Here is a 27,150-nt window from a genome sequence, read left to right as displayed (position 1 = left end):
GGTCCCTGGGACCTTTAACAGTCACCAAAAATTGAGGGGAGCCCTAAGGGTTGCATTGTATATTTTACTGGTTTTGAAAATAAAAAATATAAAAATGGCCCCCGGATTATTTCATTTTTTTAGTGTGCAGCCCTTAGTGGGAAAAGTTTGGACACCCTTCATTTGCAACATTGTTCCTCAAAATGATCACCATGGGGATATGGAATTTGTTCAGTTGTCACATGTTTTTTTCTGGTACTTGTTTTTATTTTGTGTTTTCTCTATGTGGATACTAACACTAAAACTGTGTTTGAGGTCTGTACAGTGCAATGCCCTAATACAGAGTACTATTGCTCCCTAGTGGCCAAACATAGACTTGCAACACACTCGTGACCAAGTCCAACTGACGACAGCTATATTATTAATATTTAAATAGTATATCGGATATAATTGTTCAGTTAAAATATTTCATTCATTTTCAAAAGTTTAATAAAAAATAAAAACATTTACTGAAATCAGAGTGGTTAAATTTAGTAGCCCCGTCACAAGGGGCGTGGCCAACTCATACGTAGGCGGATGTCATGTTACTATGGTTACAGGATAGCCACGGCTAGTTTGTTTCATCATTCTGTTGTAACTAAAGCGGTGGGAAGTCCTAAAAAAACGCCGAGCCGCATCCACAAGACCGACAAGGTAACACGACTCTGTCGAAATATGTCCAAAATAACACAAATATCTTCGTTGAGAATGTTGCTTTTAGCGGTGGGAAATAGCTAACTGAAAGGTAGCTTAGTACAAGGACGGTACAACATGTAGCGTTGTTGTTGTGGTTTCAAAATAAAAATCTTGACACAAGTTGCCTGCCGGAGACAAACACAAAAACGTCAATTTAATATGAAACAACATTTTTAATTAAGTAATATGTAATTAGGTTCGATTCAATATTAATTTAAACTCAAAATGAACGCTGACCTGCAAATGTGTGCAGCGTTTATTTTGAAGAGAATACAAATTGGCACAGGAAGTGCCGCCGTTGAGAAGCACTTCAAAATGTTACTGTGTTACTAGTCTTTATTTACCGTCCTTCCGTTGTGTACGAGTGCGTATTTCACGCGTGTGTTCGTCATGTTTCGCCAGGTCCGACACCGTCTCCGTTAGCTTAGCAAATAGTATCTACCGCCCGGTGTTGGTCAGACATGTCCGGCGACCTGGCGGCAGTGTGGGAGGTCGCGCTCAGCGATGGCGTCCACAGGATCGAGTTCGAACACGGCACGACCACCGGGAAACGGGTGATACACGTTGATGGCAAGGTACGAGTCGCGCTAGTCAACGATCCCGCCAGGGAGCTGCTTCCCATCGCATCTACTGTTGCTTGTGTGTTGTTGCAGGAGGTGCTGAGGCGGGACTGGATGTTCAAGCTGGTCGGGAAGGAGACTTTCACTGTGGGCAAACTGAACACCAAGGCAACCATCAACATCGACGCGGTCAGCGGGTTTGCCTACGAGTACACCCTGGAGATCAACGGGAAGAGCTTAAAGAAGTACATGGAGAACAGGTCAAAGGTCACGAGCACCTGGCTGCTCAACCTGGATGGAGGCGACTTGAGGGTGGTCTTAGGTGAGGAACTAACATGCAGATTCCGATGTGATAGTTCCATCCAAACATTTTCTACCGCTTGTCCCTTTCGGGGTCGCGAGGGGTGCCGGAGCCGATCTCAGCTGCATTCGGGCGAAAGGCGGGGTACACCCTGGACAAGTCGCCCCCTCATCACAGGGCTAACACAGATAGACAGACAACACTCACAGAATCAGAATAGTTTTATTGCCATTGTTTGAGAACGGTTTCACAAACTGGGAATTTTTCTTGGTGCAACATTAAACACATATAACACAGATTTGGTATTAACAAGAGCTGTAACTGAGCTATCAGATCTTGTTATAGACTTAGAAGGAATTGAAAGGAGCTACTGTTAGGAGTTATTGTTCATGTGCCTGTCGGCCGAGGAAAAAAACTGTTCAGGTGGCGGGAGGTGTGGGTCTGAATGGACCGTAGTCTCCTGCCTGAGTGGAGAGGGGAGAATAGTTTGTGTCCAGGGTGAGAAGAGTCAGCTGTGATCCGACCCACACGCCTTCTGGTTCTGGGGGAGAACAAGTCCTGGAGGGATGGGAGCTTGCAGCCAATCACCTTCTCAGCAGCACGTACCATGCACTGCAGTCGTTGCTTATCCTGGACTGTGGCGCCGGGGAACCACACGGTGATGGAGGAGGTGAGGATGGACTCGATGATGGCTGAGTAAAACTGCACCAGCATTTCGGTCGGCACCTTAAGTTTCCTCAGCTGGGCCTTCTTGATGAGGGAGCTGATGGTCGGCTCCCACTTGAGGGCCTGGGTGATGGTGGTGCCCAAGAAACGGAAGGAGTCCACAATGGAGACGGGGGTGGGAGAGTCAATCAGGGTGAGGGGGGATGGTGGGGCTGTGACTTTCCTGAAGTCCTTGATCATTTCCACTGTTTTCTGGGCGTTCAGCTCCGGGTTGTTGAGACTGCACCAGGACGCCAGCCGGTCCACCTCTCTCCTGTAGGCGGTCTCATCGCCATCCGAGATGAGCCCGATGAGGGTAGTGTCATCCACAAACTTGAGCAGTTTTACGGACTGGTGACTGGAGGTGCAGCAGTTTGTATACAGGGAGAAGAGCCAGGGGGAGAGTACACAGCCCTGAGGAGTACCAGTGTTTGTGGTTCGACTGTCCGAGACAATCTTCCCCAGCCGCACGTGCTATCTTCGGTCTGTCAGGAAGTCATTGATCCAACTGCAGAGGGAGTCGGGCACGCTGAGCTGGTAGAGCTTGTCTCGTAGCAGTCCAGGGAGGATGGTGTTGAAGGCAGAGCTGAAGTCCACAAACAGGATCCTAGCATAGGTTCCTGGGGAGTCCAGATGCTCCAGGATGAAGTGGAGGGCCAGGTTCACTGCATCATCCACAGACCTATTGGCTCTGTAGGCGAACTGCAGTGGGTCCAGGAGGGGGGCGGTGATGTCCTTGAGGTGGGGCAGGACCAAGCGCTCAAAGGACTTCATGACCACAGACGTCAGCGCAACCGGCCTGTAGTCATTAAGTTCTGTGATCCGTGCTTTCTTGGGGACAGGGACAATGGTGGAGGTCTTAAAGCAGGACAGCCGCGGCATAGCTCCAGAGAGGTGTTAAAAATGTCAGTGAAGACAGGAGCCAGCTGATCCGCAGAGTGTCTGAGAGTGGAGGGGGAGACACCTTCCGCGTGTTCAGCTTCAAGAACTGCTGGCGTACATCCTCTTCTCGGATGGAGAGGGCCTTTAAAGTCCTACGATGTCCTTTGAGTCCTGCGATGTCCTTGGAGTCCTTTGAGTCACACATTGTTATTATTAAAAATGGGTACAGAATATGATATTTTTTTGGCACCATCTGAATCCCGTCGGCCTTACCAGGCAACGACTATCGTACAATCCCAACAGTGCCATGTTTCGGTACCTGGATTGCGCGTGACGTCACACCCGGTTGCCGACTCAGCTGCACTTCGGCACTTGGCAATCACTGACAGCGGACTCAGCCAAACTACCTCTAGGTCCCCCAGAGAGCAGCCAAAAATACCTGTTTCTCAGCTGTGGTCCGTATGAGCCGCAGCGGTACTCAGTTGTAATACACTTCTCCACCACTTGTGGCAGTAATGACAATCTTAAACAACCAGAAGAAGTCTGGAGCTAAAATTTCTTAAGCGCAAAAAATATGACTAGAGTGGTGAAGCATTATTTTCATTTGCACTTTTGGCAGTTTATTTAAGAAACATTTATTATTATAATTTATTCATTTTAGCACTACATACTCCCACCTCCAAAGACATGCATCTGGGGATAGGTTGATTGGCAACACTAAATTGGCCCTAGTGTCTGAATGTGAGTGTGAATGCTGTCTGTCTGTCTGTGTTGGCCCTGCGATGAGGGGGCGATTTGTCCAGGGTGTCCCCCGCCTTCCACCCGAATGAAGTTGAGTTTGGCTCCAGGACCCCCGCGACCCCGAACGGGACAAGCGGTGGAAAATGGATGAATAGATGGATAATTGTATGTAAAAAAATATATATATATACATCTTTTATTTATAAGTCACTTCCTTTGCAGTATATTTGGTTATTACTTATTTTTCTGATCAGCCTAAGCCTAAGGTTAATGTCTTATATAAATAATCTTTATGATTAACACATGGTTTTATATAATATGATAAGGTTGTAAATTGTAAGTACATTAGGTATAAATATTGAATATGTTTAAAATTAAGGGTAAGATTACAAATTCGTTGTTAATATTTGAGACGGCCCCGGGCCCCTCTGTAGTGGAAAAGTTGGGCCCTGAAATCCAAAAGGTTAAAAACCTCTGCCAACAAAAAAAATGGACTCAAAAAACACTGTAACGCAAATTAAATAATGCTCAGATTGTCCAAAAAATGCGCTAGCTTGATGCTAATATACTTTGGCTTTGCTGTTGACATGCTGCTGGTTTAGCATTAGCAATTTACACTTTTTAATTTCAACACTTTCAAATTTGTTAATGAAAACTACCACCAAGATGCACGTTACAAAGAAACAGATGGTGCGTAGTAAGTACCATACTTGGTATTGACACTTTGTAGGGCGCAACAGACATCATGTTTATACACTAGTGCCATCTAACATCTTGGACTTGAAACAGCAATTGTAACATAGTGTCATACCTACAAATTATACTCAGAAATGTGGTAAAGAAACAAGATATAACACCTGGACAGCAGTGACCATAACCAGCTCATTTTTAAATGTTGCAATAAAAAAATAGATTTTATTATTACAAACAATATTTATCAGCACACACAAAAGTACCAAAAATTGGTACCGTTGAGTACCAGTATCGGTTCAAGTGTGTACGGTACCCATCCCTAGTTATTATTATGCTATTCATGTAAGCTTAATCATGGAACTTCTTAGCTAGCACAAGTGTCATAATGTTACATTTCCCAGACGAGTCGGCCCTGCCCTGCTCCTTCATCGTCAAATAGTGCATGGTGATGTTTTCCTTGTTAGAGTCAGCGTTGGGGTTAAGCTCGTTAACCGCTTTAAATCCTGATCAGGCAGTGCACTACTTGAAACAAGGCCACACACGACACCAACACATCATCTGTTTGCAACAGTCATCCAACAGAGAATCCCATTGAATCTGAGCAATAACTTACAAGACCTGATGACCAAAGCATCTTTTCACCACAGTATAAATTGCACAACTATTACATTACGATAAGTCAATCCATTGAACAATAAATGAAAAGGAACTCGATAAGTTTGCCAGCCTCAATAATCGCCATGCGCATGTGTTTTTACGGGCTAAAAGAGCAGTCACTGTTTGCATCAGTTTTAGCAGCTGAGGGCGTATTTACTACATGCACGTAAACAATAGTAATGTATTAAATTAAAATGATCTAAAAACCGTGATTGATAACCACACGTTGATAAAATTATGGACCCACTAGCTTTAGCTAGCTTAAAGGCTAACATTTTTTTTCTTCCCATATACCGTATTTTTCAGAGTATAAGTCGCTCCGGAGTGTAAGTCGCACCGGTCGAAAATGCATAATAAAGAAGGAAAAAAACATATAAGTCGCACTGGAGTACAAGTTGCATTTTTGGGGGGAAATTTATTTGATAAAACCCAACACCAAGAATAGACATTTGAAAGACAATTTAAAATAAATAAAGAATAGTGAACAACAGGCTGAATAAGTGTACGTTATATGACGCATAAATAACCAACTGAGAACGTGCCTGGTATGTTAACGTAACATATTATGGTAAGAGTCATTCAAATAACTATAACATATAGAACATGCTATACGTTTACCAAACAATCTGTCACTCCTAATCGCTAAATCCGAAGAAATCTTATACATCTAGTCTTTTACGTGAATGAGATAAATAATATTATTTTTATATTTTACGGTAATGTGTTAATAATTTCACACATAAGTCGCTCCTGAGTATAAGTCGCACCCCCGTCCAAACTATGAAAATAACTGCGACTTATAGTCTGAAAAATACGGTACCTTTATTTATAAAGTTTAACATTTGCAAACATATGAAAACATGAAATTACTAGGACAATTAAAACAAGTACAAAAACAGTACAATACAGCGCCTGGGGTTGTTAATTAAAGTAATTATAGTAGAATGTAAAACATACAGCACAGGCCAACAGTTGACTATTTACATTGTAGATTGTCACTGAAGGCATCGAAACTAGGAATGAACACATGTGGAGTTATGTACTTAACAAAAAAAGGTGAAATAACTGAAAACATGTTTTATATTCTAGTTTCTTCAAAATAGCCACCCTTTGCTCTGATTACTTTTTCGCACACTCCTGGCATTCTCTCGATGAGCTTCAAGAGGTATTCACCTGAAATGGTTTTCACTTCACAGGTGTGCTTGAAGCTCATCGAGAGAATGCCAAGACTGTGCAAAGGCAGCAATCAGAGCAAAAGGTGGCTATTTTGAAGAAACTAGAATATAAAACACGTTTTCAGTTATTTCACCTTTTTTTGTTAAGTATATAACTCCATAAAGGCTGTGCTGTTTTTGCACAAAGTTATTGATACCAACTCTACAGTTTCAATTTGAAACAGTCAGTGAGGTCTTCAACAGGAAGTGATGTCACACAAACTGGAAGTGAAACAAGGTGATCACCCAGTTTGCTTTTGTTAAAAAAAAACATTCTAAAACATTTAAAATAGAAGATAAACATATTTAAACATACAAATAAAAACGATATGGCTCGTATGAAACTAGAACAATATTTAATGTTTCCTTTGCAAATAAAGTATATTGTGTCTTATCTATTTTAATTATTTAAAAAAATACAACTTGGTTAAAAGATTTTAGTGTGTATAGGTACTTTTTGAGCACATTAAACAATAACACCATAATAATGATAACCATGATCATTTTGATCACTTAAGTTTTATTTAGCCATTTAATTTATTGTTTAGGTTGTGTATATTTGAGGGTCCTCCAACCCCTCTTAACAGAAACAGAATGTTATTGCTTTTAGTTGTGTTTTTTGTTTAAGTGCACAATTTGGCTAACAGAGTATATTTTATTTTTTATTTTATTTTTTCAAAAACTTGGTTATTTAACATTTTATCATCCAATTAAAATGTTAAAATATACAAGAAATACAAGTTTATTGCATTTGAAAGGGTACACTTGTAATATTATTTATTCTCATTACATTAGTGATTAATTTGGCCTCAAAATAATGTTGACAATAATATTGTTTATCTCCAATAATTTGAAAGTCAATATATCGTCAAATAAAATTTGTTATCAGCCCAGGTCTAACTGTATATTGTCCTATTTGTCTTACAGAGAAAGATACCATGGATGTTTGGTGTAATGGAGATAAGATTGAGACAGCTGTAAGTACGAGACTAACAATATTATCAACATTTCAAATCTTGCATGTTATGAAGCCATTATGCAACCTAACCTATTAAAATTAAAGTGATTATCCATTTTTTATGGATAAAGTGGATAAAATTAGGGGCATAGCTAAATGGAGCTGACCTGAGTTGGCTTCAGGTACAATCACAGGGTCAAAGCCAACATTAAGGTTCCAGAAAATGCACCCAATGGACTCAGGATATTTCATTTGATTTTTTTGACACTGTACAAATACACAGACAATATTAGCTCAACTTTTTATCTAGCGTAACTAAGTAAAATCCAATGCAACAGATGTGCGTCTTCCAGACAGACTCAAAAACAGGGTCACAAAGTGACTGTGGAGCAGAATTTACACCAAAGCATATCCAATACATATTGTCTGGACCACAAGGAAGTGTTTTAATTGGACTATAAGGCGAATTAGGCCGTCGAAGGTGAGCCACGTAGCGACGGTCAGGAAGCAACTTGATGATGGTCTGTAAAACATAATCTATGCAACATTTTGACCAAAGAACCACCATTCCATGTTATGTAGACCACAAGGAAGTGTTTTGAATTTAGAAAAACAAATCTGGTTATAACCCTTCAATGCACTTTATGATCCGGTGAAATCATCATAAATCGTGTAGTTTTTTCGATTGGTTGGGATACGATATGGGTCTATATTGGACTAGACAACTGGCAGTAGATACCATTACATTTTGTTTTATTACAATATTTGTTCAGAATCAAAAACAAAGAATACAGTAAACTCTTGTTTATCGTGGGAAATTGGTTCCCAGCCTGACCTTGGTAAATCATTCATTATTGGGATTATTCATTAGAACCCGGATATATTCATAGCTAAAGCATAAAATCTTCTAATATTTATTTACATAATGAGAGCCCTGTAGACATGAAATAACACTCATATAATCACCTCTACACTCTTTTAATCTAACATAGTAATGCTGCCTGAGGCTTAGCCAATCAGTGGTCATGATACTGAACAGCCCTTTTTGATTGGTTTGGTCTAATTTAGTGGCCAATATGAATGTGTTTTGATATTTTTAGTTCGTCTGGACATTTGCTTGTTGGAAAATGCTTAATTTAGGCCAAAAATACATTGAGTATACTATAACCCCAGAGACCCCAAAACGAGCATTACATTATTACATTACATGAGTGTTCTTTATGTGATATCATTGATCAGTTTGAGGGTTAGCTGTCTGAAATTTCACCAGAGAGTGTTTTATAAGTTTTGTTTGTTTGTTTTGATAAAATTGCATAGTGTTTTTGATTGCTACATTGTTACAATAGGATATAAGCAAAGTGGCTCCCATTATAACTACTATTTGTAACAGTAATCCTGGTATATTACTCTGCTTTTTACCTCATGCTTGCCAATTGAAAGACAAGATATATATATAAATATTGTTTTGTTGTAACTGCGCCTCTTGACCACCAGGTGATGCAATGAGCATAATTATCAGAGCTTTAAATTCTTCAATCAATCAATCAATGTTTATTTATATAGCCCTAAATTCTTAAAGCGTAAATGAGTTAAACTGCCATTAAAAAACTAAAATCCAATGAAAATGATATTGGACATATATATACAGTGTATATATATAGAGATATATATATATACAGTATATATAGATATATATATATATACAGTATATATATATATATATATATATATATATATATATATATATATATATATATATATATATATATATATATATATATATATATATATATATATATATATATATATATATATATAAATAATACAGTATATATATATATATATATATATATATATATATATATATATATATATATATATATATATATGTATATATATATATATATATATATATATATATATATATATATATATATGTATGTATATATATATGTATATATATATGTATGTATATATATATGTATGTATGTATATATATATATATATATACAGTATATATATATATATATATATATATATATATATATATATATATATATATATATATATATATATATATATATATATATATGTATGTATGTATATATATATATATATACTGTATATATATATATATATATATATATATACATATATATATATATATATATATATTAGAGATGTCCGATAATGGCTTTTTGCCGATATTCCGATATTGTCCAACTCTTTAATTACCGATACCGATATATACAGTCGTGGAATTAACACATTATTATGCCTAATTTGGACAACCAGGTATGGTGAAGATAAGGTCTTTTTTTTTAAAATTTATAAAATAAAATAAGATAAATAAATTAAAAACATTTTCTTCAATAAAAAATAAAGTAAAACAATATAAAAACAGTTACATAGAAACTAGTAATTAATTAAAATGAGTAAAATTAACTGTTAAAGGTTAGTACTATTAGTGGACCAGCAGCACGCACAATCATGTGTGCTTACGGACTGTATCCCTTGCAGACTGTATTGTTATATATTGATATATATTGTAGGAACCAGAATATTAATAACAGAAAGAAACAACCCTTTTGTGTGAATGAGTGTGAATGAGTGTAAATGGGGGAGGGAGGTTTTTTGGGTTGGTGCACTAATTGTAAGTGTATCTTGTGTTTTTTATGTTGATTTAATAAAAAAATAATAATAATAAAAATAAAAACCGATACCGATAATAAAAAAAACGATACAGATAATTTATATATATATATATATATATATATATATATATATATATATATATATATATATATATATATATATATATATATATATATATATATATATATATATATATATATGCATGAATACTCAAATTATTTGCCTATTCAAGGCTGTAATCACCAAACCTACATTGTAGAATTATTGCATATTTAGCATTTTGTCATTATTAAAAATCAGTTATTCTTGACAAAAAGCCCATAAAACATAAGAAAACTATTCTATAAAAATAAAAACATCATATCACTAAACAGATCTGAAATTTTAAGCGTTAAAACAAAACAAAACAAAAAATTGTATTCCTGACTTATGACACTTTTAGAAGTAGGTCCCATTTGGATCTTAAGAGTAAGTGTGTATAGTCAATCTTAAGGTTACAAAAACCGAGATGTGGTAATGCCGCACCATTTGAAACTAAAGTGTTTAGAAGTTTTAGTTTCTTTTCCCCCAAATTCGTTGTCACAATTATGTTTTTAGCGCTACAGGTGAACACTGCTTGTCTGGCTTGTTTGTCCAGGGTGAGTTTGTGGAAGATGGCACGGAAACACACTTCACTCTTGGCGACCATAACTGCTGTGTGAAGGCTGTGAGCAGCGGGAAGCGACGAGACGGGATCATTCACACGCTCATCGTGGACGGTGTAGAGATTGCCGAATGCACAGAGTGACTTTTGTGTTGAGGGGTTTGTTTGTTTGCTTTTTAATTCCAACAACAACAAATGTTTTACACTGCTGAGGGCACAGATCACTTCTTTGATATGTTTGATGTACTAAATAGCTACTGATGGGGAGGATACCACAATGTTCTGTCACACAACAAAAATATCTGCTGTCTGAACATTTTACGTGGCAACATTGTGAAAACACAGGAATAACTTCACTGTACTAAATTGTGAAAAATATTTACAGAATATTGTGCTGTACGTAGATTATAGATCTATTTATTCGGGGTGTCCCGATCCAATATTGACGTCGGTCTGATATCAGTTAAAAAAACAAGAATCATACAGCACGTTTACCCCAATAATTGATCTTTCCTTGCATTTTAGTGAAGTCATTTACAAAAGGTTAACATGGTATAGGCTACTAGGAGCTAGCAGCTACACAACAGCTAAGCACACAATAAGTACACAAGCGAGACATACCTAATAAGTGACCCCCCAATGAACAATATTGCAGTCCATAACACCACACTGCAAAAAACGAAATGTAAATATCTCAAATAAGGGTGATATTTGATTATTTTCTGTCTGATAAGATAATTATTCTCTATAAGCAGATTTTATGTTACAGTGTTTTACTTGTTTTAAGGATTTTGGTCCTAAATGATCTCAGTAAGATATTACAGCTTGTTGTTAAGATTTTATGACCTATATTGAGTAAAACATGCTTGAAATTAGAATATCAACTGTTGCAAAGCTGTGTCATCAACACTCACAAGTATAAAACTACTTTTTTAAAGTAGTATTTTTTTTTTTCAAGAATGAAAAAAAAAAAACATGACTTTGACACAATTGTGTCTCATAATTAAAACGGATGACAGCCAAATGGACTTTGCTGTTTTATTTTCAATGAAACAATATAAAATACGTACTCATATAGTAGTACAGTTGTTATTAGTGAGAATATACTTATTTTAAGGTATTTTTGGGTTCATTGAAGTTAGCTAATTTGACTTGTTTTGGAAAGTCTTGACAAGCCAAATGTTCTTGTTCTATTGGCAGATAATTTTGCTTCGTTCAAATAAAATACCCCTAATTTTTGTATTTTTTTTTCTTGTTTTTGAACACTGACTTTTTGCAGTGCACATTTGTCAATGTAAACAAGTATCAACTAATTATAGTTGCGTATAACTTTTGCATACAAAGTCTCCAAGGCAGAAGCTTAGTAGAAAATATCCAGTAACAAACGTGTCCGCATGAATTATTGTGGCCACCAGGGGTCGCCAAAAGTATGTACCATGATTTGTGCTGATATCGTATCGAATTAATATCGGTATCGGCCAAGATTCAAGGCTCCAATCATGTATCTGTCGTGGAAAAGTTGTATCGGGACACCCCTACTATTGATTCTGTCATTGTTTAGAAGATTAAGTGGCATTTACTAGGGCTGCAGCGATCGATTGTTTTAGTAATCGAGTAATCTATCGATTAGTTTGTTCGAATATTCGGACAAAACACACTTTATAAACTCAATGTCTCTTTTAAGAAAAATAGATTTTTCTGCCCGGCATAACCTTCATTCTTTTTTCAAGAATGACCAACATTGACATTGCACTTGTAACATGATTGCATTGATAACATTTTTTAATAACAACTGCTGTTGGCCAGTTCTCATGTGCGCTCTGCTGCAAACAATGTCCGCATATTTAAAACTCCCGGCAAACCAGACGTCTGTATTTTATACATTTTTTGATTACTTGCACCTTTTAAATGATTAATCAAAGCAACGGAATATAAATCGAATGTTTTTCTAATCGAGTTAGCATCTATGTTCTAATTGAAACATATTTTGTCTGATTTGAATCATCCTCCATTCTCACTCTTGATTCCAATAATGAGTTGGAGGACCAGGAATGACCAGGGTACAAACATACATTGAATATACAGTAGGATCATTCCAATCCTGTAAGTGCACGGCTGTTTTTCTCAAAGTAAAACACGTTCAGGTGTTGGTTTAACAAATCCAGTGTCTATACAGTAGGAAGAGGATTCATGTAGCCCCATTTGTCGCGGTTCACCTGACACATGAAACGTAACAAATTAGGGGGTTGCGCTATCCACATTAGCCGCCAGATGGCAGTAGAGTGTTGAATATCTTATCTTTATATCTTGTTTTATGGCATTTTCAACTTTGCTATGTGAAGTGACGCTTCCCATCATTTTCAACAGACTGCATTGAACATTATTTAGCCCCCCTCCCCACCCCCTTCCTCTCACACGAGATACACCCAGGAATGGTGCCATATGAATCCCTTCCCGACTGTAAATACATTTTAGAAAACTGCAATAAATGTAAACACGTCCAGTGTTAGCATTAGCAACTGTGTTAAGGTACAATTTTTATTTCTGTGATTGTCATTCCTGTGATTTTTAGCAGTTGTGTTAAGATTTTAGAAAGACTTTACTAATTTATACATAACAGTGGACTTAACTTTATAAAATAGATTCAAAACCGAAGAAAAGTATGTCACATTGTATAGTTTTTTTCATATTCTTACTGTAAAGTGGCAGAGCAATTTGTTTTCATTGTGCTAAATAAAAATGTTACTTCGAAACAATTAAAACCTGAGTGAAAATTGAAAAGGTTTTCTCGAAATGTGTCGAGACTTTCCTGGCAGAAACTATGCGCAGGGTTTCCCACACATTCATTTATTTGTGGCGGTCCGCCGCGAAAGAATTACGTCCGCCACAAATTTAAAAAATAAAAATTAAAAAAATAAAATCCAAATTTTTTTTTTTTTTTTTTTTTTTTTTTTTGTCCTCTCCAGCTTCTCAGGCAAATCATATAGTTGATGTAGATGCCCATATCGGCTGTTCAGATTTACTTTACAAAAGAGAAGTGTAGGATACTTCTCTTGTTGCCTTATTTGTATTTGACTTTATTAAATGTATTTATATTAGAAACACAACATGTGTACATAACAAAGGGTGCAAAGTCTGCAGGCAGTAGGAAACACATGGTTAAGTGTAGGGAGTAAAACTGATGGCAGTCTACAGTTCAAGATTTTTGGAGCTCTTTGTTCAGTGGATCAGATGTTTGATGAAGCTCTGTGTCTATCTACCACCACTACTGTTTTCTGTTTATTTGTTACTTACTGTGGCAGGACACCTTTGCCTCTGTTTCACTTTATGTTGCTGGTAAATAATATGGTTGTAGTAGTAGGCTAAAGTTAAATTATTTAGTATGCACTAATTAAAGGGGCAGAGCTTTGAGACATTTTAGCTTTTATATTTTATAAGATATATTTTTTGTAAGAACCACAATTAATAAATATATTTCAGTGATTAACTGATTGTTCAAATCTGTATATAAATATGTACATAAAGTGTTGTTATTATATTGTAAAATGGATGGATGGACGTTTAAAACAAAACTGTTATTATTAATTAGTAAGTATACATTTTTTGAGCCTTTTTTAGAGAAAATCAAATCATTGTAGTAAATTATGCAAATTACTCGATTATGTCATGGTGACCACGCCCATAGCCACGCCCCCCCCCCCCCCCGCCACAGGTTTTTTGGCTGTTTATGGGAAACATTGACGCGGATGTTTTTTACCTTCAAGTCCATTTAAATGTGCACTGTTTATGCTTTTTATAACTAGTGATATTTGCAGCCTTGGAAGGTTCAATTGGATTAGTACCTTACAAAATCAAAACTTATTGTTATTAGGGACCGACATGGAAATTAAGTCTAGAATTTGCCCTGCAGGTGAAATGCTGAGTTTTTCCAATGATGTGTATTGATCAAGTAAAAGCAGAGTTATATGATTAATAATACCTTTATTACTATAACATTCATTATTTTGTTGATAGTGGGACCTTACGTTTTTATATGTCCCACTTTTCGGAATGAGCAGGGGCGTAGCCAAAGCCACCTTAATGCACAGGCTTCTTTTAGGCTGAAGCCCAGGGGCCTCACCCAGTTTAGGGGCCTCCCATATTGACGGTGGAATGCAATGATTGGAGTTCACAGCTGCATAGGAGATATTTTAAACACAATCATTTTAAAAATGGATATGATTGATGAGGTGGCGACTTGTCCAGGGTGTACCCCGCCTTCCGCCCGAATGCAGCTGAGATAGGCTCCAGCACCCCCCGCGACCCCAAAAAGGGACAAGCGGTAGAAAATGGATGGATGGATATGATTGTTGCTGTAAAACTGGTGAGTAAAATCCAGATTTTTTTTATTTTTAGAAACTGATGTAACATTATCTTTCTGTTGAATGCGTCTAGTAACTAGTCTTGTAACTCGTGTCAGACAAGGAAGAGTTGTGTCAGTTAAATCAATGTCAGTTTTGACGTTGATTTGACCGTTGAAATTTGGCAATTTCCCCACCAACGACGTGGATCCAACGTTCGACACCAACATTGTCTCAATTTACAAATACAACTATTTTGCAACGTTGTTTCAAAGTCAGTTTTAAAGGACATGTATGTATAATCAGTGGTGTGCCGTCAGGGCCGGCAAGGCCTTCTCTGCTGGTGATCATAAATTAATAAAAGTTAATTTGTATTTTTAATTGACTTTCCATAAATACATAAAAGTATTGTATCCAGTGTTGCTCTTTTCTTCTGACACAACATTAGCGCCGGCTGTGCAGTTTAACGAACGGAGGACATTCAGTTAACGGACAGTTGCGATAGCCGATCAGATCACGAGTTGTTGACAGTAGCCTTACGTTGAACGTGACTGTGATTGGATACTCACTTGTCACTCCCAGGTATCCAATCACAAGTTGTGATTTACGAAAGCAGAAAGTGGCACCGGAGACATACCCGGCCAGCGGAGAAATCAGCGGTCACTTTTTTTAACAGAGCAAAATGTTGATTAGGTGGCAGATATCACGGTTTGCCTGCCACTTTCACTCAAATCTACGAGCGGTATTGTGAGTTAAAACATATTTTTTCACATTGTTATTTTTGTTTTGACAGTACCACGTCCGATGCGGGTTTATTGATCTTATAAATGTGCCAAAAAAATTGCCTGTTTTGTACGCTAGTGACAAATTGAGTTGATTCAATGCCCGGTAGTGCGCAAGTGTGTTTCTGTATAGTATTTTACAAGCCGTGGTCATGTGGCGACATAAATTATGGTATTTTGAGAGGTATTTATTCAAGTGGGACTAAGGCCCCGTTTACACTAAGCCGGATAAAGTTATCCAGGGTAAATCCCACCTAACCTTATCCGTGTCCACACACAACAATGCCACCGTTTAAGACCCCCTCACCTCTCCGCCCGCCGGCGCAATGCGACCTAATGCGCATGCGTGGAAAATGCGCACGTCATAGTTGCTTTGTGTGCAATTTCTTAAATGTAACTTATCTGAACAATATCCAGTGTTGTGGTATTTCAATTAACTGGAATCCAGTGTGCTGTAGGGCCTTATTGTAGTGAATCACACCTGAGACATCATAAATTAATCAAATCTTTATAAGACACGTAAACAATGTGATAAACAACATTTTACATCAATCAATCTAGGGATCTAGATATCTGGTCAGGACACTCCTCACTCTTTGCCTTCACCTTTATTGTCCATTCCTTTTTGGTGACTTTATATACTCTGGACCTAGACGTTGAGTCTGCGACATACATGGCGGACAATAACTGATGCAGTCTGCTTTGCCAGTCCAAATGCATTCGCCGTTTTCTGTAGTCTTCCCTTGACGGCCAGGTAATACAAAGCACACGCTACCTTTTTTATTACATCCACGGGAACCCGCATTCTCGTTGTCTCTCCTTCGACAAATGGACGAAGTTTTTCGCTAAGTACAATCAGAGCTGACATTCGAAAGTTCTCTTGCCGTCTGAGAAGTGTTGTATCCCAAATAGCTGCAATCGCTTTCTCTGAAGGTATTCATGTGTGATTAGGACAAGCAGTAGGAAATGGATGGATGGATGGATTTCCACAAGCGTCTGTACATGTAGAAGAAGGAGAAACACGGGCATAACAACCAGCTTCTGGTTGTTATGAAGCTGGTTGTGGCGCGTTCTTTCTGATGTCACTTCCTGTGTGGGCGTGGTCTTTCTGGCGTCACTTCCTCTCCGAACTCAGTTTGTAAACGATCCATGAGTCCATACAAATTAAGTGCCGGAGATTCAAGAAATACTTGCCGCACTTACCCATGTAAAAAATTATCCAAGTGAGGGGCACCTTAAAGGCCTACTGAAACCCACTACTACCGACCACGCAGTCTGATAGTTTATATATCAATGATGAAATCTTAACATTATAACACATGCCAATACGGCCGGGTTAACTTATAAAGTGACATTTTAAATTTGCCGCTAAACTTCCGGTTCGAAACGCCTCTGAGGATGACGTATGCGCGTGACGTAGACCGGGGAACACGGGTATGCCTTCCACATTGAAGCCAATACGAAAAAGCTCTGTTTTCATTTCATAATTCCACAGTATTCTGGACATCTGTGTTCGTGAATCTGTTTCAATCATGTTCATTGCATTATGGAGAAGGAAGCTGAGCAAGCAAAGAAGAAAGTTGTCGGTGCGAAATGGACGTATTTTTCGAACGTAGTCAGCCACAACAGTACACAGCCGGTGCTTCTTTGTTTACATTCCCGGAAGATGCAGTCAAGATGGAAGAACTCGGATAACAGAGACTCTAACCAGGAGGACTGTTGACTTCGATACACAGACGCCTGTAGAGAACTGGGACAACACAGACTCTTACCAGGATTACTTTGATTTGGATGACAAAGACGCAGACGTGCTACTGTGAGTATGCAGCTTTGGCTTCTAAACATTTGATCGCTTGACCGTATGTGCGCAACTTTTTTTTGCGTATGTACGTAACTTTTTTAAAATATATAAGCTTTATGAACCTTGGGTTAGGTGAACGGTCTTTTGGGCTGAGTGATTGTGTGTGTTGATCAGGTGTTTGAATTGTATTGGCGTGTTCTATGGAGCTAGGAGCTAGCATAGGAGCTAGGAGCTAGCATAACACGTACCGTACCGTACGTGCGCGTCACGTACGTAACTTTTTAAAAATATATAAGCTTTATGAACCTTGGGTTAGGTGAACGGTCTTTTGGGCTGAGTGATTGTGTGTGTTGATCAGGTGTTTGAATTGTATTGGCGTGTTCTATGGAGCTAGGAGCTAGCATAGGAGCTAGGAGCTAGCATAACACGTACCGTACCGTACGTGCGCGTCACGTACGTAACTTTTTAAAAATATATAAGCTTTATGAACCTTGGGTTAGGTGAACGGTCTTTTGGGCTGAGTGATTGTGTGTGTTGATCAGGTGTTTGAATTGTATTGGCGTGTTCTATGGAGCTAGGAGCTAGCATAGGAGCTAGGAGCTAGCATAACACGTACCGTACCGTACGTGCGCGTCACGTACGTAACTTTTTAAAAATATATAAGCTTTATGAACCTTGGGTTAGGTGAACGGTCTTTTGGGCTGAGTGATTGTGTGTGTTGATCAGGTGTTTGAATTGTATTGGCGTGTTCTATGGAGCTAGGAGCTAGCAGAGGAGCTAGGAGCTAGCATAACAAACACGCAGGTGTTATTATGCAGGATTAATTTGTGGCATATTAAATATAAGCCTGGTTGTGTTGTGGCTAATAGAGTATATATATGTCTTGTGTTTATTTACTGTTGTAGTCATTCCCAGCTGAATATCAGGTACCGTGAGTATGCAGCCTTGGCTGCTAAACATTTGATAACTTGACCGTATGTGCGCGTCACGTACGTAACTTTTTAAAAATATATAAGCTTTATGAACCTTGGGTTAGGTGAACGGTCTTTTGGGCTGAGTGATTGTGTGTGTTGATCAGGTGTTTGAATTGTATTGGCGTGTTCTATGGAGCTAGGAGCTAGCAGAGGAGCTAGGAGCTAGCATAACAAACACGCAGGTGTTTTTATGCAGGATTAATTTGTGGCATGTTAAATATAAGCCTGGTTGTGTTGTGGCTAATAGAGTATATATATGTCTTGTGTTTATTTATTGTTGTAGTCATTCCCAGCTGAATATCAGGTCACCCCCGGCTCTCACAACATCTTCCCTATCTGAATAGCTTCAACTCCCCACTAGTCCTTCACTTGCACTTTACTCATCCACAAATCTTTCATCCTCGCTCAAATTAATGGGGAAATTGTCGCTTTCTCGGTCTGAATCTCTCTCACTTCATGCGGCCATCATTGTAAACAATAGGGAACTTTGCGCATATGTTCAACTGACTACGTCACGCTACTTCCGGTAGGGGCAAGCCTTTTTTTTTATCAGATACCAAAAGTTGCAATCTTTATCGTCGTTGTTCTATACTAAATCCTTTCAGCAAAAATATGGCAATATCGCGAAATGATCAAGTATGACACATAGAATAGATCTGCTATCCCCGTTTAAATAAAAAAAATTCATTTCAGTAGGCCTTTAAATGCTGGTTTAGTGTGGCTGAAACAGGGCTTCACCTAAGCCGGGTTATCCGGCTTAGGTAGACATGGCCTAAATAGAACATCACTGAAGGCCAAGGTGGGAACCGCACGGCCCGTGTTTTATCAATGTCTTGTGCCTGCCTGGAGAGAAAAACATACATATTCTTGACTTACATAGGAATTGTGAATGATAGGCTTAATTAAAAAAAAAGTGCAGTTCCCTTTTAATTATCTTGAAAAAGTTAAATTAAAAAAAGTGCATTTCCCCTTTAATTATCTTGAAAAAGTTAAATTAAAAAAGGGCATTTCCCCTTTAATTATCTTGAAAAAGTTCAATTTAAAAGAAGTGCAGGTACCCTTTAATAATCTTGAAAAAGTTCAATAAAAAAAAGTGCAATTCCCCTTTAATTATCTTTAAAAAGTTAAACTAAAAAAAGTGCAGTTGCCCTTTAATTATCTTGAAAAAGTTCAATAAAAAAAAAGTGCATTTCCCATTTAAATATCTTGAAAAAGTTCAATAAAAAAGGGCATTTTCCCTTTAATTATCTTGAAAAAGTTCAATTTAAAAGAAGTGCAGGTACCCTTTAATAATCTTGAAAAAGTTCAATAAAAAAAAGTGCAATTCCCCTTTAATTATCTTTAAAAAGTTAAACTAAAAAAAGTGCAGTTGCCCTTTAATTATCTTGAAAAAGTTCAATAAAAAAAAAGTGCATTTCCCATTTAATTATCTTGAAAAAGTTCAATTTTAAAAAAGGGCATTTTCCCTTTAATTATCTTGAAAAGGTTACATTTAAAAAAGTGCAGTTCCCCTTTAATTATCTTGAAAAAGTTCAATTAAAAAAGGGCATTTCCCCTGTAATTATCTTGCAACAGTTCAATTTTTAAAAAAAGGGCATTTCCCCTTTAATTATGTTGAAACAGTTCAATTAAAAAAGTGCAGTTCCCCTTTAATTTTCTTGAAAAAATTCCATTTAAAAAAGGGCATTTCTCCTTTAATTATCTTGAAAAAGTTAAATTAAAAAAGGGCATTTCCATTTTAATTATCTTGAAAAAGTTCAATTAAAAAAAGGGCATTTCCCCTTTAATTATCTTGAAAAAGTTCAACAAAATAAAAGTGCATTTCTCTTAATTATATTGTAAAAGTTCAATTTAAAAAAAGGAGCAGTTCCCCTTTAATTATCTTGAAAAAGTTCAATTTAAAAAAGGCCATTTCCCCTTTAATTATCTTGAAAAAGTTCAATTAAAAAAAGGGCATATCCCCTTTAATTATCTTGAAAAAGTTCAATTAAAAAAGGAGTAGTTCCCCTTTAATTATCTTGAAAAAAATGCAATTTAAAAAGTGCAGTTCCCCTTTAATCATCTTGAAAAAAGTTCAATAAAAAAAAGAGCAGTTCCTTTTTAATTATCTTGAACAAGTTCAATTTAAAAAAGGGCATTTCCCATTTAATGATCTTAAAAAAGTTCAATTTAAAAAAAGGCATTTCCCCTTTCATTATCTTAAAAAGGTTCAATTAAAAAAAGTGCAGTTCCCCTTTAATTATCTTGAAAAAGTTCAATTAAAAAAAGGAGCCGTTTTATTAGAGCGTATCAAAACATGTGTTGGTATGTCAGACTTAGCCTTGTCTTGGTTTAACTCTTATCTTACTGACAGGATGCAGTGCGTCTCCCATAACAATGTGACCTCGCACTATGTCAAGGTAATGTGCGGAGTCCCCCAGGGTTCGGTTCTTGGCCCTGCACTCTTTAGTATTTACATGCTGACGCTTGGTGACATCATAGGCAAATACGGTGTTAGCTTTCATTGTTATGCTGATGACACCCAACTCTACATGCCCCTAAAGCTGACCAACAGCTGTAGTCAGCTGGAGGCGTGTCTTAATGAAATTAAACAATGGATGTCCACTAACTTTTTGCAACTCAACGCTAAGAAAACGGAAATGCTGATTATCGGTCCTGCTCAACACCGACATCTATTTAATAATACCACCTTAACATTTGACAACCAAACAATTACACAAGGCGACACGGTAAAAAATGTGGGTATTATCTTCGACCCAACTCTCTCGTTTGAGTCACACATTAAGAGTGTTACTAAAACGGCCTTTCATCTCCGTAATATCGCTAAAATTCGTTCCATCTTGTCCACTAGCGACGCTGAGATCATTATTCATGCGTTTGTTACGTCTCGTCTCGATTACTGTAACGTATTATTTTCGGGTCTCCCTATGTCTAGCATAAAAAGATTACAGTTGGTACAAAATGCGGCTGCTAGACTTTTGACAAAAACAAGAAAGTTTGATCATATTACGCCTATACTGGCTCACCTGCACTGGCTTCCTGTGCACTTAAGATGCGACTTTAAGGTTTTACTACTTACGTATAAAATACTACACGGTTTAGCTCCAGCCTATCTCGCCGATTGTATTGTACCATATGTCCCGACAAGAAATCTGCGTTCAAAGAACTCCGGTTTATTAGTGATTCCCAGAGCCCAAAAAAAAGTCTGCGGGCTATAGAGCGTTTTCTATTCGGGCTCCAGTACTCTGGAATGCCCTCCCGGTAACAGTTAGAGATGCTACCTCAGTAGAAGCATTTAAGTCCCATCTTAAAACTCATTTGTATACTCTAGCCTTTAAATAGACCCCCTTTTTAGACCAGTTGATCTGCCGTTTCTTTTCTTCTCTCTTCTGCTCCCCTCTTCCTTGGGAGGGGGGGTTGCACAGGTCCGGTGGCCATGGATGAAGTGCTTACTGTCCAGAGTCGGGATCCCGGGTGGACCGCTGGCCTGTGCATCGGTTGGGGACATCTCTGCGCTGCTGACCCGTCTCCGCTCGGGACGGTTTTCTGCTGGCCCCACTATGGACTGGACTCTCGCTGATGTGTTGGATCCACTGTGGACTGGACTTTCACAATATTATGTCAGACCCACTCGACATCCATTGCTTTCGGTCTCCCCTAGAGGGGGAGGGTTACCCACATATGCGGTCCTCTCCAAGGTTTCTCATAGTCATTCACATTGACGTCCCACTGGGGTGAGTTTTTCCTTGCCCGTATGTGGGCTCTGTACCGAGGATGTCGTTGTGGCTTGTGCAGCCCTTTGAGACACTTGTGATTTAGGGCTATATAAATAAACATTGATTGAGTTCCCCTTTAATTATCTTGAAAAGGTTCAATTAAAAAAAAGGCATTTCCCTTTTAATTATCTTGAAAAGGTTCCATAAAAAAGGGCATTTCCCTTTGAATTATCTTGAAAAAGTTCAATTAAAAAAAGGAGCAGTTTTCCTTTAAATATCTTGAAAAAGTCCAATTTAAAAAAAGTGCATTTCCCCTTTAATTATCTGGAAAAAGTTCAATTAAAAAAAGTGCATTTCCCATTTAATTATCTTGAAAAAGTTCAATTAAAAAAAAGTGCAGTTCCCCTTTAATTATCTTTTAAAAAGTTCAATTAAGAAAAGGGCATTTCCTTGGCATCGGATCGACTCCCACCGTGTGCAGTATCGGCCTGACTGAGTGCAGGTGTGTCCGCATACCTCCCACTGCTCCCCGACGCGGAAGTGTTTCGGTCCACTTCGTCGACAATGGCTTCCACAAGCAAGTTTTGACAAGAAGTTGTGATTTCTACTTTTATTATAAGTCTTCCTCGCTTGCGTCCCGATGTCGTCTCACGTCAACCCGAGCGCCCCGGCGGAGGGACTCGGCGAGAAGCTGCCCTTCCGCGGCAGCGCGGAGAAACTCACGCCGTCCACCGTCAACCGCATTCTGACAGAGTTCCTGGTGTATTTCTTGCGGAGTATAGTGCTCTTCTACCCCGTCTACCTGACCGGCGCCCTGGGCCTCAGCATCAGCTGGGTGCTGCTGTGCATGCTGATGGCCACTTGGTGGAGGAGGAACCGCCAGTGGAAGCACAACAGGGTCGGAACCGCCATCGACTTTGTGGACAACGAGACGCAGGTTGTGAGCGAGGAGATGAAGAAATCCCTGCAGATGGCGACATGGGTAATGTTTACTAACACGCTGGACCTTTCTCAGTCACGGTGGCGGTGATCAGACTACACATTTATGTGGTCATTTTCATAGTATATTGACCTTATTGGAACACATGACTTCATGTATTTGCATGGCGTACCAGACTTGGGCAGGTCCTCAGACTAATAATGTTCTTGAACTGGAGCACCTCAACCACACCCACTCAGAGACATTTAAATAAACTACCTGGCTAATAAAAAAAAGTTCACACATTTTTAATTTTTTAATTTTATTTTTTTAATAAACCTTTATTTATACATTTCAACATTTACAAACAGTTGAAAATAATAATCAACATAGTTACAAAAACAGTACAAAACAGCACCAGGGGGTTGTAAATTCAAATGAACTAAAATAGAATGCAATATATATATATACACTACCGTTCAAAAGTTTGGGGTCACCCAAACAATTTTGTGGAATAGCCTTCATTTCTAAGAACAAGAATAGACTGTCGAGTTTCAGATGAAAGTTCTCTTTTTCTGGCCATTTTGAGCGTTTAATTGACCCCACAAATGTGATGCTCCAAACACTCAATCTGCTCAAAGGAAGGTCAGTTTTGTAGCTTCTATAACGAGCTATACTGTTTTCAGATGTGTGAACATGATTGCACAAGGGTTTTCTAATCATCAATTAGCCTTCTGAGCCAATGAGCAAACACATTGTACCATTAGAACACTGGAGTGATAGTTTCTGGAAATGGGCCTCTATACACCTATGTAGATATTGCACCAAAAACCAGACATTTGCAGCTAGAATAGTCATTTACCACATTAGCAATGTATAGAGTGTATTTCTTTAAAGTTAAGACTAGTTTAAAGTTATCGTCATTGAAAAGTACAGTGCTTTTCCTTCAAAAATAAGGACATTTCAATGTGACCCCAAACTTTTGAACGGTAGTGTGTGTGTATATATATATATATATATATATATATATATATATATATATATATATATATATATATATATATATATATATATATATATATATATATATATAAATAATAAAGTGCAAAGCCATAGGCTTATTCAATCTCAGTAAATACCGTATTTTTCGGACTATAAGTCGCAGTTTTTTTCATAGTTTGGCCGGGGGTGCGACTTATACTCAGGAGCGACTTATGTGTGAAATTATTAACACATTACCGTAAAATATCAAATAATATTATTTAGCTCATTCACGTAAGAGACTAGACGTATAAGATTTCATTGGATTTCAGCGATTAGGAGTGACAGATTGTTTGGTAAACGTATAGCATGTTCTATATGTTATAGTTATTTCAATGACTCTTACCATAATATGTTACGTTAACATACCAAGCACCTTCTCAGTTGGTTATTTATGTGTCATATAACGTACACTTATTCAGCCTGTTGTTCACTATTCTTTATTTATTTTAAATTGCCTTTCAAATGTCGGTTCTTGGTGTTGGGTTTTATCAAATAAATGTCCCCAAAAATTGCGACTTATACTCCAGTGCGACTTATGTTTTTTTCCTTCTTTATTATGCATTTTCGGCCGGTGCGACTTATACTCCAGAGCGATTTATAGTCCGAAAAATATGGTAACTTAAATTTGGAACACAGCATCGTCGTTTTCACAGATTTTTGGTTGTTATACAGCAAAAACTGAAATCTAAGTAGAATTACATATCTCAAATAAGGGTGATGTTTGCTTATTTTTAGTCTGATAAGATAATTCTTCTCACTAAGCAGATTTTATGTTAGTGTTTTACTTGTTTTAAGGGTTTTGGTCCTAAATTATCTCCGTAAGATATTACAGCTTGTTGCTGAGATTTTATGACCTATATTAAGTAAAACATGCTTGAAACTAGAATATCAACTGTTGCAAAGCTGTGTTTTAATGTAGAGTCCTAAACCTTTTTTTAAAGGCACAAAAAACAGGTCGGGTATTGAGAAACTTACATTTATGAATATAAAACTTAGCCAACAGTATAATGAGGTTGCAAAGGTAAAATTCCTTTTCACAGTTTTTTTCATACAGTGTTAAATCCAAATAGCACCTCTTTAAAACAAAGCACACATTTGTCATGAATATTGTCCAGGATGAAGCGACAGATGCCCTGCCATAGTGATCGAGTGCTTTCACAAGTCCAAAACAGGTGGTAAACAGTCTCTGGATGCATGTTACATAAGGTGCAGGTAACATCAATGTCCTTCTTGTATCTAACCATCACAGTCTTTACAGCAGGCCTGGGCAATTATTTTGACTCGGAGGGCCACATTTAGAGAAAAAAATGTGTCTGGGGGCCGGTATATCTATTTTTAGGAACACTCATACAAAACCTCACAATAATGTCTGATTGAATGGTAAAAACGTCATGACATACCGCCTTAAAAAACATAATGGAATTTTACATTTTTCTATGAACGATAAAACACTGAATATTGACAAAATATGAATGTCAAACCCCCTTTCGATCGACATATTTTACAATCAAGTGAAACGCAACAAAAATGCAACAAACAGTGAAATATGAACGTGAAGGGTACATAATAAACCAACCTACAATCTGATATATCTGATATATCACTAAGCTTTAGAACTTTGTTGTGAAAATCTCCTTCCGCGTCTGTGGAAACGCTTCCCACCCACACTGCTTGGTGCCTCGTCTGAGCTGCTGTGACGTTGATTACCATAGTAACTGATTAGATGACCATAGTAACTAATTAGATTACCATAGTAACTAATTCGATTACCAAATAACTAATTAGATTACCATAGTAACTGATATATCATCCAAAAGAGCAGATTCCAACCATTGAAATACTTAGTCTAGTTCAAGACTTACGGTCATTAGAAAACATCACTGCACATCATAATGGAAGCTACACTTTCCATCTTTAACATCTAAAAAAAATTATTTGGGAATGTCCGGCGGGCCAGATTGAAAAGCTTAACGGGCCGCATGTGGCCCCCGGGCCTTAATTTGCCCAGGTCTGCTTTACAGGGTAATAACGATGACTGATTTTAAAAGATATCTCTTTGACTTTGTTGGTAAGTAAATACCTGTTAGGAAGGGAAGTTCACACATTATATGCCAGGGGTTTTTATATATTACTGTATATAGCCCGGCCCCTGGCCAAACTTTGTATACCCAAAGCGGCCCCCGGGTCAATTTATACCATTTTGGATTAAGGCTGTAAAAAAACAAAACGTGGAAAAAGTGAAGCGCTGTGAATACTTTCCGGATGCACTGTATATGATTCATGAGAAAATCCATCTTTACTGTTATGTTTTGTGTTTTCAAAGATCCATTTCAATGACGTGGAGAAAGTCCATTGGTTAAACAAGGTACAGTATCAAAACGCTCATTTTGGGTTTTCCAATCCATACTTTAAGCTTCAATTTTCATTTTCCTCTGCTGTTGTAGGTGAACATGTTGGTCAAACGTTTTTACTTGTATTACATTGACTGGATGGATTCTAATATGAGAGGCTTCAATCTACATCAACATTTGTGTCAGTGTGTGTGCATATCTGCTAGATGTTATGCATGACAATAAAAGTTCAGAAATATACAACACCTACCGTACATTCCTGGACTGCTCTGTAACTTCTGAAGCAGAAAAGAAAGAGCTCTTTATATCTCAAACTTATGGAGACATATCTGAGGTCCACAATGTACGTTGGGCAAACGCAGGCCCGGCCCTAACCAATCTGGCGCCCTAGGCAAGATTTTACGTGGCACCCCCCCCCCCCCCCCCCACATCGGCAGTGTGTATATACTCACAAGAAACCGAATAGCTTTGTCTTTGACCTTTTTTTTTATTTAAAGAAA

The 27,150-nt window shown here is 37.7% G+C and overlaps 2 protein-coding genes across 2 annotated transcripts in view; both read left to right on the top strand.

Annotated features, from left to right (window-relative positions):
* The first annotated feature begins 552 nt into the window (after positions 1-552).
* On the top strand, positions 553-13,487 carry faima (Fas apoptotic inhibitory molecule a). Its single transcript, XM_062068495.1, has 5 exons — positions 553-672; positions 1,117-1,289; positions 1,368-1,596; positions 7,395-7,444; positions 10,718-13,487. The coding sequence occupies exons 2-5, from the start codon at positions 1,176-1,178 to the stop codon at positions 10,865-10,867; spliced, it is 543 nt and encodes a 180-aa protein (XP_061924479.1). The 5' UTR covers positions 553-672; positions 1,117-1,175; the 3' UTR covers positions 10,868-13,487.
* A 9,287-nt stretch (positions 13,488-22,774) lies between these two features.
* Positions 22,775-27,150, top strand: part of esyt3 (extended synaptotagmin-like protein 3) — a 51,033-nt gene continuing 46,657 nt past the window's right edge. Inside the window, exons 1-2 of the mRNA XM_062067608.1 lie at positions 22,775-23,318; positions 26,623-26,664. Coding sequence (XP_061923592.1) covers positions 22,977-23,318; positions 26,623-26,664 — 384 coding nt within the window. The 5' untranslated portion in view covers positions 22,775-22,976. The remainder of the gene's footprint in view (positions 23,319-26,622; positions 26,665-27,150) is intronic.

Source organism: Entelurus aequoreus, linkage group LG13 (assembly GCF_033978785.1).
Source record: "Entelurus aequoreus isolate RoL-2023_Sb linkage group LG13, RoL_Eaeq_v1.1, whole genome shotgun sequence".
Classification (NCBI taxonomy): Eukaryota; Metazoa; Chordata; class Actinopteri; order Syngnathiformes; family Syngnathidae; genus Entelurus; species Entelurus aequoreus.
This window is presented reverse-complemented; position numbering and strand designations above follow the sequence as displayed.